The sequence below is a fragment of the Chelonoidis abingdonii genome, chromosome 15 (genome assembly GCF_003597395.2).
Source record: "Chelonoidis abingdonii isolate Lonesome George chromosome 15, CheloAbing_2.0, whole genome shotgun sequence".
Classification (NCBI taxonomy): domain Eukaryota; kingdom Metazoa; phylum Chordata; order Testudines; family Testudinidae; genus Chelonoidis; species Chelonoidis abingdonii.
The window spans coordinates 8,944,553-8,962,529 of record NC_133783.1 but is presented as its reverse complement, the minus strand read 5'-3'; the positions used below and the strand labels follow the sequence as shown (position 1 = coordinate 8,962,529).

Here is a 17,977-nt window from a genome sequence, read left to right as displayed (position 1 = left end):
AAAGCCCTGCAAACTTTTGAATTTCATTTCTTATTTGGCCACCAGGGCCAAGGGCTGAAGAAGGGTGTTTTCCAAATCCCTATCTTTTGGAAGCCAGAGAGGGAGTCATGTATGCAGCATGACTGACTCAGCATGCTTCTGAACATATTATTGTAGGATAAAAATGACTAAGGCTTATACACCACCAGATTGGTATGCAATGGAACCAATGACTGTGAATTAGTAAGCTTTAGCTAACACAAACTTGCAGGATGAGGGACAATTGTAGAAGAGTCTGAGAAAGGCCCTGAAGTGATGTTCCCCCATGAGTTATTCAGACGTATTTAACATTAGTAGTAGTAGTATCATCCTAATGCCCAGCAGCCTCAATTAGGGACAATGACCCCATTGTGCCAGGCACTGTACAAACAGAACAAAAAGACCATTCCTGCTCCAGAGAACATACAATTTAAGTGCAAGACAAGAGATAACTGCAGGTTGTAATGAAAACCGATGGTCCTTTGATTATGCCTGCTAACAAGACAGTCATTCACTCAGTGGCAAGCAAGTTTAGAACAAATACTTCACATAGCACTGGTATATCCAACCTGTGGAATTTACTTCCATAGAAGATTGAGTCATGCCCATGGAAAGAATTCAAACAGAGCTGAATAATTTTTGTGGCCAACACTATCTGCAGCTGTGTATGGTAAGATAATGGTAATCAAATACGCCTCAGGGAATAAAGTGTTCCCTATGGACACTTACTAATCACTGTGGCATAAGATGATGTATTTTACACTGTAATGTTTTCACTTAACTATTGCTAGCCATATATTTCTAGGAATATGGAGTAATTGGCTTATTCTTTAAAGGATGTTTGAACCATCATGTAATTCTGGATCAACTGTTTTTTTGTTCGGTATGTCATTTCTAGTGCCTTACTTCCCACGTAGCTTATTAAAGAAACGTGAACTTCCATCCTCATGTCTTCCTCATCTTCTATTTTAGCATTTGGCCTGTGCCATCTGGATCTTTTGTTAAGAAAGACAGAAGAACTGGCTCTTTTAAAGTTAATATATTAAGGCTTAAAACACTGATGAACTTGAAGAACCAGCAAAGAAAGCAATACACAGAACCTCTTGGTGGAAGTAACACCAAATGAGTAGGTGATCAACTGAGGTTTCTGCTCTCATTTGATGTAAGAATTAGTGTTACTACTGAATTATGTGTGGCAAAAATCACTGTGCTCTGCAACAACTCTTTATTGTGAGAGACTTTAAAAGATTACATCTATTTGTTTCATAATAATCAAACACTGCTGCTAAGAAAGTGAGGAGAATTCTTGAATGCAGAAGACTAAACAGATTGAGGGATCAGGAAAGAGGGACTGGTGGGTAAAAATATTAACAAAAGAGAGACACAAAGTTTAAAAATGAGTTATTAATATATATCTGAATACAAAAATATTACAATCATTGCAAAGACTGAGAAGAACCTAAGATGTTTTCTTTACATCACCTCTCAGATAGTTTGGCAAATGCTTGCGTTCTTTGTTCTGGTGTCATGTGCTCACAGGCTTCCAAGATATTTGCCACAATTAAAGTCTGTTGAATTGTTTTTGCCTTTACCCATATTCTTCCATTCATTCCAAACACTACCTCAAAAGGATAGAGTTGTCCCAATTCCTGAATGATTTCACAATTGGGAGCTAAAAGCCTGAAAACAAAGTAAAAGGCATGTCAGAAGAAGAAATTGTTGTGTAACAAATACATTTCAGTGTTGCTAGTCAATAACAGGACCACTGCTAATACTGCGAGTAGTATGAAGGCATCTGTAGCAACTTCAATAGTTAAGGCTGAGTTGAGCTGAAAGCATGGATTCAAACTTTATTGTAATATAACATAGTAACATTTTGAATTTCTTGTTTAGTGCTCATGTATGAGTTTAATTTAAAAAAATTCCCAAACCAAGAGGAAATTAAGAGTTAAAATTAAAAAAAAAAAAAAATCACCCTGCAGTGACACCATGCAGCAATCATAATAAAGACAGTCTAGTGTTTGTGAACCAGATTTAATTAAGCTGATTGTTAGCTCCTCATTTGTGACAGAGCAGTCAACAGGATTTAATCTAACCTGGAACAGCTCATCCAGACTGTATGTGAAAGAGAGGTGCTACTTTAAAATCTGTAAACAGAGGGTGTCTTTCTGCTGTTGCCCCTCCCTTCCCTCATCCCCTGCACAGTGTTTGGAGGGAGGAAACTGATTTTTTGTTTGTTTCTTCACAGTCCTTTTCTTGGTTCTCTTTGGAAGAGAGATTTCTAAGGATGCTTGAGAAGGCTGTGTGAAGATCGTGTTCAAGGAACTGATGTCATTCTCAGAATAGTTGCTATATACAGATTCCACTCTACCACTGAAGACTGAATATGTTCATAGCAAATTTATGATTAGCCTCCATAGGTGACAAAAGCAAGTTTCTGATGGATTGGGTTCACAATATTTTCTAAATAATGTAGCAACAAGATCAAGTAGAAAAAAAAGTCCACTTCAATACACTACCACCTATTAAAGTTAAAAGGTAAAGTTTACAGTAGAATATGGTTAGAGCACAGCTTTCTCAAGGAAGCAGCAAACATACCAGAGGCTTATTAATTTAAAATGCCAGTTTGTAGTTGAAGAACAGAGAGAGGAGCATTTTTAGTTTTGTGACATCTATTGGTTTGTACTTATTGTATTTTATCATTTATTTCCCTTATTGTTATACTATATTATATTTTTATGCAGATTACAAACTTAGGATCACAAAGATCAAGTAACTTTGTCAGGCAATAATGTTGACAATACATGCCCTAAGAACAATATAATACACATCTGTTACTCCACTTGTCATACTGCTCAGAACAGCTGGTTATGGACATCCAATGCTACAGCATTAAATATTAGGGTGCATACCAGTTTCCAATCAAGATAAAGGCTGCAGGTACTCTACCTGCGCTGCAAGAACTCCACCTCCCCGTAGGGATTAGCTTATAGCACTGGGAGCCGCAGTCCCAGCGCTGGGGCACTGTTTACACCGGCGCTTTACAGAGCTGTAACTTGCTGTGCTCAAGGGTGTTTTTTCACACCCCTGAGAGACAAAGTTGCAGCACTGTAAAGCGCCAGTGTAGCCACGGCCAAAGATTTTCACTCATCTGTCACAGCTCAAAATATTGACAAAATTCAGCTTCTCTCTCATTCCTGGGAAGTTAAAAATTGTAATACTTACTTTCTTATTAGACCTAAAGAAACCTTAAACAACAGGCCTTCGTGTCCAATTACTCCCATTCCATTCGCTCTTCCACTGCTGTCTATACAGACCATCTCTGGTTCCATGTCTTTATTGGCTACAACAAATTGACCATAAATAAGATCTCCCACCTAAAACAAGTGATGGGAAATGTTCAGAGAAACTGTATCACGTTTGTATATCTTTTCTGTTAAACTCATCCCTAGGTTCTTGGCTGCTGGTGGGAGCTGAGCACCCACTAATTTTTCCCTGTGGGTGCTCCAGCCCCAGAGCACCCACAGAGTCAGCGCCTATGGCTCAGGCAGGCTCAGGCTTCAGTCCCCTGCTGGGGTTATGTAGTAATTTTTGTTGTCAGAAGGAGGTTGCGGTGCAATGAAGTTTGAGAACCCCTGTTCTATGCTATAAGAAAATATCTACATTTTTCTTTATAACACTGAAAATGTTTGCAACTGAACTTCTAAACCCAGGCACTGGAATCATCTCTTCCCACCCCCTCCAGTAGGGCTATCAAAATCAGATGGGCCAACAAGGAACATTGAGATACAATGGATTAGTTAATGGCTCTATCCCATCTTGGAAATGCTATGTGCAAGGAAGCTCATCCTTTGGACTTGGAAGCTGAATGAAGGAAATAAAAAGTCTCAGGAAAATGTTCTCCCTCTTTGCTGTCTCAACTCTGACAGGGCCAGACAGTCTAAGCTGAGGCAGAGATCCGCAGGGCAGGACACTTTGAATTGACAGATCATTACAGCTCTCATACTCTTGGGATTTAGGTTATAACTAATTTATATGTACAAAGTATCAGAAGGGTAGCCGTGTTAGTCTGGATCTGTAAAAGCAGCAAAGAGTCCTGTGGCACCTTATAGACTAACAGACATTTTGGAGCATGAGCATCCGACGAAGTGGGTATTCACCCACGAAAGCTCATGCTCCAAAACGTCTGTTAATCTATAAGGTGCCACAGGACTCTTTGCTGCTTTTATATGTACAAACTTACTTGCTTGAACCTGTAAGTAATTCATTTTTTTTCCTAATTAACAAATCTTTAGATAGTTTATTACACGACTGGCTACAGGCATTGTCTTTGATATAAGATCTTGGGTACCAAATTATCTGGGATAAATGTCTCTTGGACTGAAAGCAACCAAGCAACCTGAACATTGAGTGATTTTTGGTGTAAGTGACCATTAGTCCAGCTTGTCTGGGTGGCAACATAGACTGGAGAGTCTAAGGGGAGTGTCTGATTCCCTGGTAAGGCTGTTGCAGTGATCCAAGAGTTTACATTTGTCACTGGTTTGGTGAAATCTAATTATAGAACACATCACCGGGGGGAAGGGGGCGGTCTACTCTGTTTGACAGTCTGTCCTGAGATAGGCACTCACAGTCAGGAGCTACTCCAGACAGCGTGACAGTCACATTTCATAAGGGCCTGATTTATGAAATGTGACTTTTAGGCCTAAGCTGATCTCAGACTCTATTTGAAGGGCTATTCTACCATATAACTGCCATCTTCTGCCTGTAATATCATGAGAAGATACAGCTGCAACATCCTCTGTACAACAAATAGCAAAGCCTGGCACCTATTGCTGTGACAGTCAGTGATCAGAAGAAGAAAATCCAGGATCTGTAACTGAATTCCTCTGCTATAGCCCAACATAAAGGCCTAGGAGAAAGGGAAGGGAACAAAGCCACTACAGAAAGAAGTTTGTATATGTCATGGAAAATCTTTCACATATCAGAACATCTTATGACTGAAGGATACGGGCAAATCTTTTTGAGTATATTTTAAATTGTCACTTAGCAAGAAAGTGAAAATATAATACTTTAAAGGCTTCAGTATTGCCAATATATAAAACAAGAACATTACCTGCACATTTGGTCTGTTTCTTTTGGTTGCACCTTCAAATGCCAAGTAGGACAAAGAAGCTTGTTCACTTCCACCAACATCCACTTTGAATATGTCACCTGCCTTGAGAGTCACTATGCCTATCACATGATCTCCCTTGACTGGGACATACTGAAAATTAAAACAAAGACGTGGACAAGAAATAAATATATCTTTTTACATGTATACACACACACAAGCACTGTGTACAAAGAAGCTGAATGACCAAACTTAATTGCAAAATAAAAGTTGCTGAAAAAAAAAAAAAATCTTGATACAGTATCAAAATGAACTATTTTTAGAAGGCACAGATGCCACTGAAAATACTTACACACATAGGTAGGTCTATTTACTTCAACAGGATTATTCCTAAAAGTTAAGCATGTACATTTGCAAAATTAGGGCTTCACAGTCTTTATAAATAAGGGTAACTCTACAGTGCAGCTAGAAGCATGCTTCTCAGTGCGAGCAGACACATACACTAGCTCTGCTTGAACTAGCATGCTAAAAATAGCAGTGCGGCCAGGGTGGCACAGGCTACAATAATACCAGACACTCTGGGTATGTACTCAGGAGACTAGCTGCTGCCACACTTCTATTTTTAGTGTATTAGCTTGAGCTAGCACAGCTATCTACCTGAACTGGGAAGCACACACCCAGCTGTAGTGTAAACATACCCTAAGGTGTGTCTTCACAGCAGTTAGATGAAGAGTTACCTAACTTGACTTCCATCCACACACAAATCTCTAGCTGAAGTTAATTGTTGCTTTAAACTCAAGCTAGCTAGCCAGTTGAGGAAGTGGGGGAGTTGATGCTTGGGTGATGTTGAATCTAGTAATGTAATGTGAAGGCAACAGCTCAAATTACAAGAGTCTCATCAGTAGCAAATCCAGTTACTCTATGTAACTCCAGTGTTGTTTTCTAGTGTGGTGGTCACTCTCACTGGAACTAACCTAGCTTTGAGTACAGTAATGAGCAAACTAACAAGGGCTACAGTGAAGACAAGGCCTTAGCGTAACACTATAAAATAAGACTGCAAAAAAATAAGTGCAGAAAAGACATCCTGATTGCGTGTGTCTCTAAGGGGAAGTGACAGGAAATTCACAAAGGACATATAAAATTGGACAAGATATTGGTAAAGATGCTATAACTAACAACCCTAACTAACCCTACGGTAACCGGATAGATTAGAAGTCATGGTCTTCATTTTTAACTTCTATTGTATCTACAAATTTCTGTTAACCTGATTAGCAAAATAATCAGTACTGCAATTTAAATCTTCATTAATTTTCAGCATTAACTCTCCAATAAGGTTACTACAACAATTTACACATCACAAAGATACTGTTTCAGAATGACAGCAGAATGAGCTGAACATTACATTGATCTATATTTGGATGGTTTCTCTTTTAGGAGGACTCTTGTTCGCATTACCACTAGAACTGAGAGTTTGCTACCAATCAGGGTCACAGTCAGCTTCACCAATAACAGTTTGCCACCACACAGCAACTTTTCAGCCATTAGGGCCATGTTTCTACTTCTGTAATTAGCAACTCTGCCTAATTTTGGCCAGCTATCCCACAGTGTCCCATCAGTTGCTGCAGCCTGCACCAAGTATGGTTGTTTTAGTACCTCCTCACCTCGCTATTTTCCAGATGAGGTTACAGTTAAGTCTTCTTGGTAAGCTTAGATGGTGGAGAGGATTCCCACACTTTTGGCACAAAGAAGAAAAAATCTCCCATTCTTACCAGCAACAATGTATTTTTACCAGTGATATTGCTAGCTTTCTCAGCTACCTATTGCAACACTCAACCCAATAAGGAACATATCTAGCTGGTTTGTTGAACGCAGCAAAGGGCAGAAAAATCCTGTATACAGTAGCATTCCCACTTTTGCTACCACTGGAGAAACCACATAAGTGTAAATTAATGCCCAAAGCCTGGTACTTATGAGGCCCTGGAACCAGGGCCATCCTTAGGCATACATTCAGCATACACAACTGCGTAGGGCACCATGAAACTTGGGGCACCAACCTGCCCCAAATTTAATGGTGTCCTGGGCAGTTGCGTGCAGCCTACACGGTAGCCCGAGCAACCAGCCCTATCCTGCACCCACTTCCAGGGGCAGGGACATCTCTAGGGGTGTGAGGGGCCCTGGACAAATCCCTCCGCCCTGCCTTTTACTCTTCCCCCCTGCTCCACCCCCGTCCCATCCCCATTCCACTTCTTCCCCCAGTGACCCTGCATTCACCAGCAGCGGAGCAACATGGGCGCAGCCTGCTCCGCTTCCCTTGCCCCAGCCCCAACCGCGTCGTCGGGGGGGAGGAGGGGTTGGGGAAAGGCCCCTTCCCCAGCAGGGATGAAAAATGGAGCAACCAGGCCCCAGCCTGCTCCACTCTGCCAGCTCCCAGCCATGATGCTCCGCTTCCCACTGCTGGTGAGTGCAGGGAAGTTGGGGACAGGACGCCTCCCACACTCACCTATGGTGGGAAGCGGAGCAACGTGGCCTGAGCCCCAGCCGTGTCACTCAGGGGAGCTGGGGAAAGGGTCCCCCCCCCGTCGACTCACCTGCAGCAGGATGTGGAGCGCTGTGGCTGGGAGCTGGCGGCGTGGAGCAGGCTGGGGCCGGGCTACTTCGCTTCCAATGAGTGTGGGGGGATCCCTTCCCCCAAGCCCCCTCCACCAAGTGACACGACTAGCGCCGGGATGAGGGAAGCAGAGCAGGTTGCTCCCAGTCCCCTGCTAATCCCTCAGACCACTCTGGGACTGTGGGGCCCCTAAAAGTACCCCCTGCTCCTGCATCCCAGATGGGGGGGGAGGCCCTGGGGGTTGTGTAGGAGACCCAAATGGCTAGGGATCACCCTGCCTTGAACAGCAATTTATGTACACCATTGGATGTACAATTGTACAGTGTTATGGTAGGATTAGTTATTACAAGAACATAGTAGTGGGTGACACCAGTACAACAAAGTAATAGCGTGCATAACTCCTTAGAAGGACTGATCCCTGTCACATTAGCTTTCAAATCGGGGATTATTAGTAACATCCTAAACAGATCGTAGTCAATCACGCCACTGACTAGTGGCGAAGTATAGTAGTAATTTGTGTGTGGACGAGGACTAAATGGACACCAGATGGCTGCAGCCCCGCAATTCCCAAGAAAAGCAATGGAAGGGGTTTCCACTCTGGCTCTGCGACTTCGAAGCGCTGAATGAAGGATGCCACTGAGAGCTTTAAAGAGGACGGCAGCTGCAGTTCCTGGAGAGTGAGAAAGTAGGGCGAGGGGAAGGAAGAGAGGCACCGTCCCAGAAAAGGCGAGCTTCGGAGTAAGCTTACCCGGGCTTCAGCCGCACGGAGCCCACCGGGGGAAAGGCCCCCACAGCGCTCACCCTCGCTCTGCAACGCCACCGCCCCTCGTGCCTGAGGCCCGCCCCCGCCCGCTCCGGGACCGGCGCTCTCACCCGTTTCTGCTGGGAGTCCACCCAGTAGGCCCCACCCGAGCCGCCTCCGGCCCCGCCTGACTGGCGGTGGCGCAGCAGCCCGCACTTGGTGACCAGCAGCCCGGCCCCACAGCTCCTCAGGCCCGGCCCGCACACCAACCGGCCCGGCAGAGCGGCGCCCGGGCCCAGCCACAGCCGCTCCCCATCCGCCTCGGGGTGGGAGGGCAGCAGCAGCACATCCCCCGGCAGCACCACCTGCCCCACGCGCTCCTCGGTGGGCAGGGCCCCAGTCTCTGCCGCCGCCATGGTAGGGTCGGGCCTTTCCTCGGCCGGGCTAGCTTCCCTGAGCCTAACGCGCGTGCGCGACAAGGGGCCGCGTGCGCAGAAAGCACAGATAACCGGCGGGGAGTGCGTCACATGCGTGCGCAGGCGCATAACTAGCTTTTGCCCGCCCGGCGGCGTTTATGCTGTTGCAGGATTGGCGGCAGCGGCGGCGCAGATTCGTTGTTAGGGAGAAAGGAGCGGGGGTGTCCGTCACTCTGAACTGTCCCAGCTGGGGCTGTGCGCGCGGGGGCACTGCCCTATTCAGTGCGGCTCCTGCCATGGCGGCTGTGCAGGCGAGGAGCGTTGGGCTGGTGCAGCCGAAGGGCCTGGCCCTGCCCTGTGTCACACCTGTGCTGCTAGGCACCAACTACGGGCCTTAGTGTAGCCCTAACTGGCTACTGAGCCTGTAAAGTCAGCCTCCATCTCCTCGTCGCCCCCCCCGCCCGGACTTCACAGTCAAACTGTGCGATTGGAGGTGGGGGTCTGCCCCTGTGCAACACGTTGCAGGACCAGCTCCCGGATGCCTGCAACACCTGGCTGTAGTCAAAAGTGCTTACTCTTACAAGTATCAGAGGGGGAGCCCTGTTAGTCTGGATCTGTAAAAGCAGCAGAGAATCCTGTGGCACCTTATAGACTAACAGACATTTTGGAGCAGGCGCTTTCGTGGGTGAATACCCATTTCGTTAGACGCAGGTAGTGGAAATTTCCAGGGGCAGGTATATATATGCTAGCATCTATACTCGTTGACTGGTTCTATTTGAAATATACACAGACCAGTTTTTTCTCTACTATTTGAATAATTCACTCGTGTACATAAATACTAACTTCTGAACTAGAAAACTGGACTTAGAATGAAAAACAGAACAGAAGACTGATCTGCCACTGGCTTGTTAACCGGTGGCGACATCATCTGGCCAAAAAAAAAATACTAGGGAGTTGATTATTGTACAATCATATCATATTGACTTAGAAATTCACCTGCCAATCTTCCCAGAACCCAATAGGTACATAAGGTATCATTACAAAGTTTATAATCTACTGAGTGTGATCATCCTATTTGTATGACACTCATGTGGGACTAGAAATACAAAATATAACTCTTAAGGCCTATTGTAATTATGCACAAAAAAAAACCCCTACCATGATCTTAAATAAGATCTTAAATAAAAAGAAACCCAAGAGTTTATTTGCAGATCAAAAATGTAACATGAACATCCAGAATATTGAAGAAAATAACATAAGGCAGATGTAACACAAAACTTTTAAATCTTGTCTTACTTCCAGAAGTTACACGAGGTGAATTGAAAAATACTATTTCTTTTGTTTTTACAGTGCAAATATTTGTAATAAAAATAAAGTGAGCACTGTATACTTTGTATTCTGTTTTAATTGAAATCAGTATATTTGAAAATGTAGAAAACATCCAAAATATTTTTAAATGGTATTCTATTGTTTAACAGCACGATTAATGGCAATTTTTTTAATTGCTTGACAGTCTTACTTCTAGTTAATACATTTTTCAGTGTGTTAAGCTTTTGTTTCTTTGTTTTAGTCCCAAGTTTTTAAAATGTGGTTTCCAATTCTACCATATACTTTGGCTTCACGGTCATTTGAGCATGCAAACAGTAGAATTTGCATGAGCAAATGAAGGATACAAGTTAAGGCACCTTTAAAAAAGCTGACTCCATATACAGTAATCTTTTATTATTATCATATACTACTAAAATGTAAGTGTGACAGATATAGCAATTTCCTGTATTTTTCTGGAAGACTTACCTTAAACTTAATTCAGTATCTTTGGGGGGGGTCCACTGTATTTCAGTATCTTTGGGGGGGGGGGTCCACTGTATTAAATGCAACTTTTATATGTTATTGTGGACTGTGAGGGGGGAGATGTGTTGTGAAGCCTAGGAATTCGAAGCACTGTGTGGTAATTTCTAATTGCTGGCAGTTACACTGTTCATAGTCTGTGAAGAGAAAAGCAAAGTGCAGACACTGGCCCTTTTAGGCAGTCTGGCTTGCTGAGAATATCACAGTGTAAAGCATATTAAAAACCCCCAGTTAGGAGGGAGAGAGATGGGGTCTCCACCCAGGACAGGTGATGGCTAAGCAGCCAGAAATCTTCAAGTGGGTGCCTTTGGTGGGCCATGAATTGGGAATACAGGTGCAGTTACCCTGAAACTGTGACGTGGTGGGAAGGCAGTGTGTGTGTGATCTATGCCACTATGAATTGCCAGCAGTTACAAGTTACCACATAGCTCTTTGTAAGCAAGTACATTTATTCTTAAGTGACAGCATTAAAGAGAAAACATTAAAATAATGAAAGAACCTATATGTACTAAAACAGTTACCAGAGGTCATCCCCAGCTCCAGCCACAAGCTCTAGTAGGTGTCAAGCCTTAAAAATCCACAACTGGGTTCATACCTGTCTCAGATTCAGAACTAGAACTCCCAGCTGAGCAGTTCAGCTGTTTGTTTATATAGCTCAGGCTTTTGATCTCCAGTCTCTAGGAACAGGTAATTAGCAGGCAATGACCCACACCTCAAGGTGTAGCTTCAAAAGGCTGGGATTTTGCATAACCAGAGGTGAGGAATTTGCATTAACCTCTCCTTGGGCATTCTCCAGGAAATACACTTCACTCTTACTGTCCCAAGGTCCATTCTTATTAGGCACATTTTCAGTATAGTCCTTTTGTCATAAACAGATAAGAAAAGTTAATAGCACAGAAGTACTTTATATCTCTTTGACTATAAAGGGTTAACAAGTTCAGTAAGCCTGGCTGTCACCCGACCAGAGGACCAATCAGGAGACAGGATACTTTCAAATCTTGAGGGAGGGAAGTTTCTGTGTGTGCTGTTAGAATTTGGTTGTGATTCACTCTGGGGCTCAGAGGACCGATGTTGCAACAGGTTCTTCAATCTCCTGATACAGCTCTAAATTCAAAATAGAAGATACTAGAAGATAAAGTGAGTTAGGCTTTATGTTTAGTTTTCTTATTGCAAATGTGCAGTTTGCGATGGTTTAATTGTATATTTTTGCTTAAGAATTTTATTTGTATTTAATATTTGGCTGGAGGTATCCCGATGTCTATAACTGAAAACCCTGTCGTTAATCCATCTTAGTTTATAAAATAGTTTTTATTTCTCTCTTAATTAAAGTTTTGTTAAGAACTGTCTGGTTTTTTTCTGGAGACCAGAAACTGAGTCTGGATTCACCAGGAATGGGTGGGGAGAAAGAGGAGGGGGAGAGAGGGCTAATTTCTCTCTGTGCCGGATACTTGCTCTCTCAGGGGAGTCTGGGAGAGGGGAAGAGAAGAGAGGAAGGTGAATTTCCTCTCTGGTTTGTGATTAAAGAGTTTGAATCACAGTACTTCCAGGTAACCAGGGGGAGGTCTGGGAAAGCACGGTGGGAAGGGTTTACTTCCTTGTGGTAAATCCAGAGATCTGGGTTTGGGTTGCCAGGCAAAGGTTTTGGGGGGACCAGAGTGTACCAGGCACTGGAATTCCTGGTTGGTGGCAGCGCTACAGGTTCTAAGCTGGTAATTGAGCTTAGAGGAATTCATGCTGGTACCCCATCTTTTGAACACTAAGGTTCAGAGTGGGGAATTGTACAATGACACCTTTGAACTCCCAGGCAACACATCTCCCTTCTGGAGAGGTTACATGTAATCCTGGCCCACAATAATGCATACATTTTGCACTGAATACAATGGACTCCAAAGATATTTACATTTAATTCAATAAGGTCTCCCAAGGATGTGTGGGAAATTGCCATATCTCTCACAATTAGCAATCTTCAAGTAACTGCCCATATTTCTTGGCACTATCTCCTAAAGTAGGGGTGGCCAACCTGTGGCTCCGGAGCCACATGCGGCTCTTCAGAAGTTAATATGTGGCTCCTTTTATAGGCACTGACTCTGGGGCTGAACCTACAGGCACCAACTTTCCAATGGGTCGGGATTGCTCACTCCGCCGCTTCCTGCCCCCTCCTCTGAGCCTGCCATGCCCTCTCTCCTCCTCTTCCCCTCTAGCGCCTCCTGCATGCCAGGAAACAGCTGATTGGGAGGTGTGGGGAGGGAGGGAGAGGCAATGATTGGCAGGGCTGCCGGTGGGTGGGAGGCACTGGCGGAGGGGTAAACTGATGAGGGGCTGATGATGAATTACTGTGGCTCTTTGGCAATGTACATTGGTAAATTCTGGCTCCTTAGGCTTAGGTTGGCCACCCCTGTCCTAAAGCCTCTGACTCTTCATTGTGTAAAAAAGATCAGTAAAATTAGATTCATAATTACATAATTGGTGTTATGTTATAGCAGTAGCAAACCTTTAATAGCGATCTCAGTAACATTAAGGCACAATTGCTCCCCAAATGCATTACATGTGTGACAGTTGGATATGCTATGTTAATATATAAAAGCATCTGAGATCACTGTTAAGGTTTTGCTTTAGTGTGTAGGTGTGATGAAGTTGGCATATATATTGCTTTTGGGTATCTGCTGTAGAGGGAAGAGGATGTCTTATGGAATATGCTATCACAGTGGTTTTCAAACTTTTTGTATTGGTGGCTCCTTTCACATAGTAAGTCTTTGAGTGTGCTTCCCCCTTATAAATTAAAAACAGGCAGGCTTAATATAATGTAATGGGGACTCAGGACTGTCAGCTCCATAGAGCTGACAGCTTGTGACCCCCCATATAACCACCTTGTGACCCCTTGAGGGGTCACAACCTGCAGTTTGAGAACTCCTGTGCTATCATGTGTTGTCATTGCATGTAATGTGAAGGTGGAAAGGACACAAGTTTTTCCTCTTATTTCTATGATTCTAACGTGAGGGGTGGATGGGGTATGTCCTGCCATTTACTACCTTAACTGTCATTATATGTAGTTTATGTTTGCTAATTGTAGATTTAGGGCTTGCTTCACAGAATTCCAGCTGACTTCTGTGGGAGTTACATGCAAATGAGGGCTGTAAAATAGATTAATGGTGAATGCCTTTCTGGAGAATCATGATCAGCTATAGAGTATTCCTCCTTCTCCTCTCCCTTTCCCCATCTGAAATTTCTTACAATGTGAAAAGCCTATTCGGAGACTGACTGAGGCTCTTACATTCCATCTCTCTAGTCCAAAGTCATGTGCGTAAGTGTTTTATAAAACTTTTAAATCATACATTTTTATTGAGGAAAAACCCCAACAACTTTTGATCCAAATTATTTTGATGGCCTCCTGAATACATATAAGAAAGCATGATCTTTGACACTTCTCTCATTCAAATTGGATCCAAAGTATGCATAACTGTAAAAAACCTATAAACTAACTGAACAGACAGGATAAAATAGCTTTTAATAACCTAGATTTTAAAATATGATCGGCCATAGGAGCTGTGTTAAAACCTTATTAAAAACTTCAAAGCAGTTTAAACTAATTCTAAATTTAGCAGTAGCAATTATTCAGAAGATATCTTATTCAATTATTTAACTAGAAATCCAGGATACTGTTTCATAGGCAAAATGTAAAGTTACCAGTTTCATTTGCTTTGTGACTGAGATTTAGTAATATCTATCACTTTAAGAAGGTGTTCTAAAGGATGCACTATTTCCAAAATGAGCAATTACAGATACAGTAATCAAATTGGATCCATTAAATATCAGTACAAAATTAGTAGTGTCATCATATTTCCCAGGACATATTTTAAAAAATCAGTCTAATAGGTGGTGTAGGATGCAAGGATGCAACAGGTACAGAAAGTTTAAAGAAAAGAAAATGCTCCAAAGTTTTTTATCGTGCAGTGCTTTATTTTACTATCCCATGCAAATACAGACACCAGTCTGCACACACATATTACATTTCAGGATCAGGCCTTAGTATCTGTGGACCATCATGAACAGAAAGGAAGACTCTTTCCTACTCATTTCCAGAGCACCGTACACAATAGGAAGATAATTTAGTCAATTCACATATCTTATTTTTTGTATTTATATTTATTTCAGTTCACTGGATTCATATTTGTTATGTGGAACTACTGTGTCTTTGGTTTGCATGTCTTATTCATTCCTAGGTTTGCTGTATTCTACTAGTCATCTTAGAAAGCTTTAGGGAATCTTTGCTTGCAGTGTTCTCATCTGAGGCTTCCTCATGAGATGTACTGTTAGTGATTCATTCAGCTCACTCATTCATGTATTGAGTTGTCTTCCCTGTCAGGTTTGTCCCCTGATGGTTCCTGGTTTGTTTCAACAGCTTTACCATCTGCCAAAATGTCCACAACATTCTCCTTACCCCCCTTCTATGTATGAAAAGAATGAATTTTTCTGTACAAACATAAACAAATACACTTTTGGCAAAATAATCAAATTGCATTATCTGTTTTGTAATATTTAATTTCCACAAATGAAGAATGATTTATAATATCTAAAAGGCAGGATTACTGTTTATTCGTTGAGTCTCCTTTTTCAGTGATTTTTAGCAGTCTCCGGAGGTCCAAAATTAGGGCACAATGAAAGCTTTCAAGAGCATTTTGTCCCACAACTTAATCTGTGAAGTAAATCTGACTGTACCAGAAATCTAGTATGTACCCATAATCTAGCACACTTGGGAGTATCTGACCAGGCAAGTATCAGAGCAGGAAAAATAATAAATAAACAGCAAGTTAGGGCTGAGATGAACTGGCAGATCAGAGTGGGGAACACTGCAGTAGCTTGTCTGCTCTGTGCCAGGATCTAGCCAAACACTATCAGCCCTTACTTGTACAAGAGCTAACACTTGAAACAAACAGAATTACTCCACAAGTTTACAATGACATGGAGTAATTCTTTTATGATTATGAAATGATAAGCAAAGAGTTGCTTATAGAAAAGTAACAGTATTCTTTGCCTGCAAGTAGGCATGAACAATTTCATTTCATTCATGAATTTTAATACATTCAGCTCTTACATTTTGTACCTATATGCAACAGTTGGGTTTAGTGTATGGTTAAATCACATCTATGTGATCCTTAGTTCTCTGTTTGGAGCCAAATATCCCATAAAAATCATTTTGTGATTCACAGAAAACACACTGTTGAGATATTGCTCAAAGGCCTGGAATGGGGACTTAAATCATCATTGCCACTACCTTTAGTTGATGATGGCATTGAAAATCTCTCACTGGCAAGATCAATGTTCTGCTCTTCTACTTCAATTGACAAAGTTTCATTCAATGGCACTCATTCCTGGAGAATAACTAACCACTCCCACCTACAATTTTCTGCACTCTCTGAGATGAGCACAAATCCTATCTAGTTACTTAACTCTTGAAAATGCTTATATTTAACTTTGTAAGAATTATTTATTTTCTCAGTCCATTGTGTCTTTATTTTTCTGCTACTTCTTTCATATTATATGGATCAAGAAATCTGTTACCTACAGCCAAGCATTCAGAATATGCTGCGAGGAGTAAGTCCAGGATATACACCTTAACGCACTTAAAACTGCCATCACCAAACAAGGACACTCCACCAGAGAAGTAGATTGAATTATGGAAGAGGCTACCCAAATACCCCAAGAAAACATCCTTCAATACAGAAATAAAACCCCCTCTGACCACAAACCTAGTTGTCACCTGTCACACCACACTGGAATCCATATTGGGGTATCATCAAACAACTACAACCCATACTTGATGGGGACCCCATCCTGAAATAAATCTTTTCTGAGCCTCCACTTCTGACTTCCAAACAATCCCCAACCTCTTCAAGCTTATCAGGAGCCAGCTCCCCACAGACAAGAACACACCCCAACTCAAAGTGGCACCAGACCTTGCCAGCACAACAGGTGCAAAACCTGCAGACATATCGCCACTGCTACAATGGTCAACACTCACCACAACACACCTTTGAAAATCCATGGATCCTACACATGCCTATCATAACGTGGTAAACCTCATACAGTGCACTAAATGCTCCAATAGTAACTATGCAGGTGAAACCATACAATCATCATGCTCTCAAATGAACTCACAAAGGAAAATGATAAGACAAAACACCCTGTCCCCTGTGGATAAATATTTTTCACAAAGTGATCACTCTCTTTCTGACCTATCATTTCTCATCCTGAAAAGACAAGGCAGAGAGCTTAAATTCATAACTTTACTAGACACTAAAAATCATGGACTGAATAGAGACACTGGATTTATGACTTATTACAACAATCTGTAACCCATTAACTCCCTCTTTTTGTCCTATGACTGCAGGGGTGTTAGCGGGTCACTCTAGAATGGTCCCTTACAATACGTGCTAACTACTGACACTAAACTATCTATTCCACCTTGCAATTGTGCTATGACTCTGACCTGGTCTACACTACAGAGTTAGGTTATGTTGACCTAACTCTGTAAGCATTTATATTAAAATGTAGCTCCAACCAGTGCAACTCACCTACTACACCGACTTAACTCCAGCTCCTTAAGAGGCTTAGGTTGACAGGTCAATCCAGTGTCAGTGTAGACACTGCATTGTTTACAGCAACTGTTGATGCCTTTCAGAAGCTTTCCCACAGTGCCCCACACTGACAGTTAAACAGGTACCAGGGCTCCTGGTGAGAATGCGCACCGCCATAACAAGAAGTGTAGTGTGGATATGAAAAAGCAATTTAATTATGGCGGTGGCTGTAAATCGACCTAAATTATGTCGACTTAATTTTGTAGTGTAGACTTGCCCTCTGAGAGTACTTTTGCCAGGCCGTGTCTACACTACACACTTATATCAGTATAACTACATCAGTAGTATAATCCAAACTCCTGAACAATGTAGTTATACCGACCTGACCCGTTGCAGACAGCGCTGTGTCGGCGGGAGGGATTCGCCCATCGACATAGCTACTGCCTCTTGTGGAGATGGATTAACTATGCTGACTCACTCTCCTGTCAGCATAGGAGCATCTTCATTTAAGTGCTACAGTGGCACAGCTGCGCCAATGCAGTGTTTTAAATGTACACCAGCCCCCAGACCTGAAGAAGACCTCTCTGGCTCAAAAGCATGTCTCTCTCACCAACTATTGGTCCAACAAAAGATATTGCCTCACGCACCTTGTCTTTCTTT

The 17,977-nt window shown here is 42.5% G+C and overlaps 1 protein-coding gene across 1 annotated transcript; it reads right to left on the bottom strand.

Annotated features, from left to right (window-relative positions):
- Positions 1-1,226: 1,226 nt before the first annotated feature.
- Positions 1,227-8,909, bottom strand: EXOSC3 (exosome component 3). Its single transcript, XM_032786342.2, has 4 exons — positions 8,610-8,909; positions 5,132-5,281; positions 3,244-3,395; positions 1,227-1,698 (listed from the first exon to the last, which is right to left on the bottom strand). The coding sequence occupies exons 1-4, from the start codon at positions 8,892-8,894 to the stop codon at positions 1,497-1,499; spliced, it is 789 nt and encodes a 262-aa protein (XP_032642233.1). The 5' UTR covers positions 8,895-8,909; the 3' UTR covers positions 1,227-1,496.
- Positions 8,910-17,977: the final 9,068 nt, after the last annotated feature.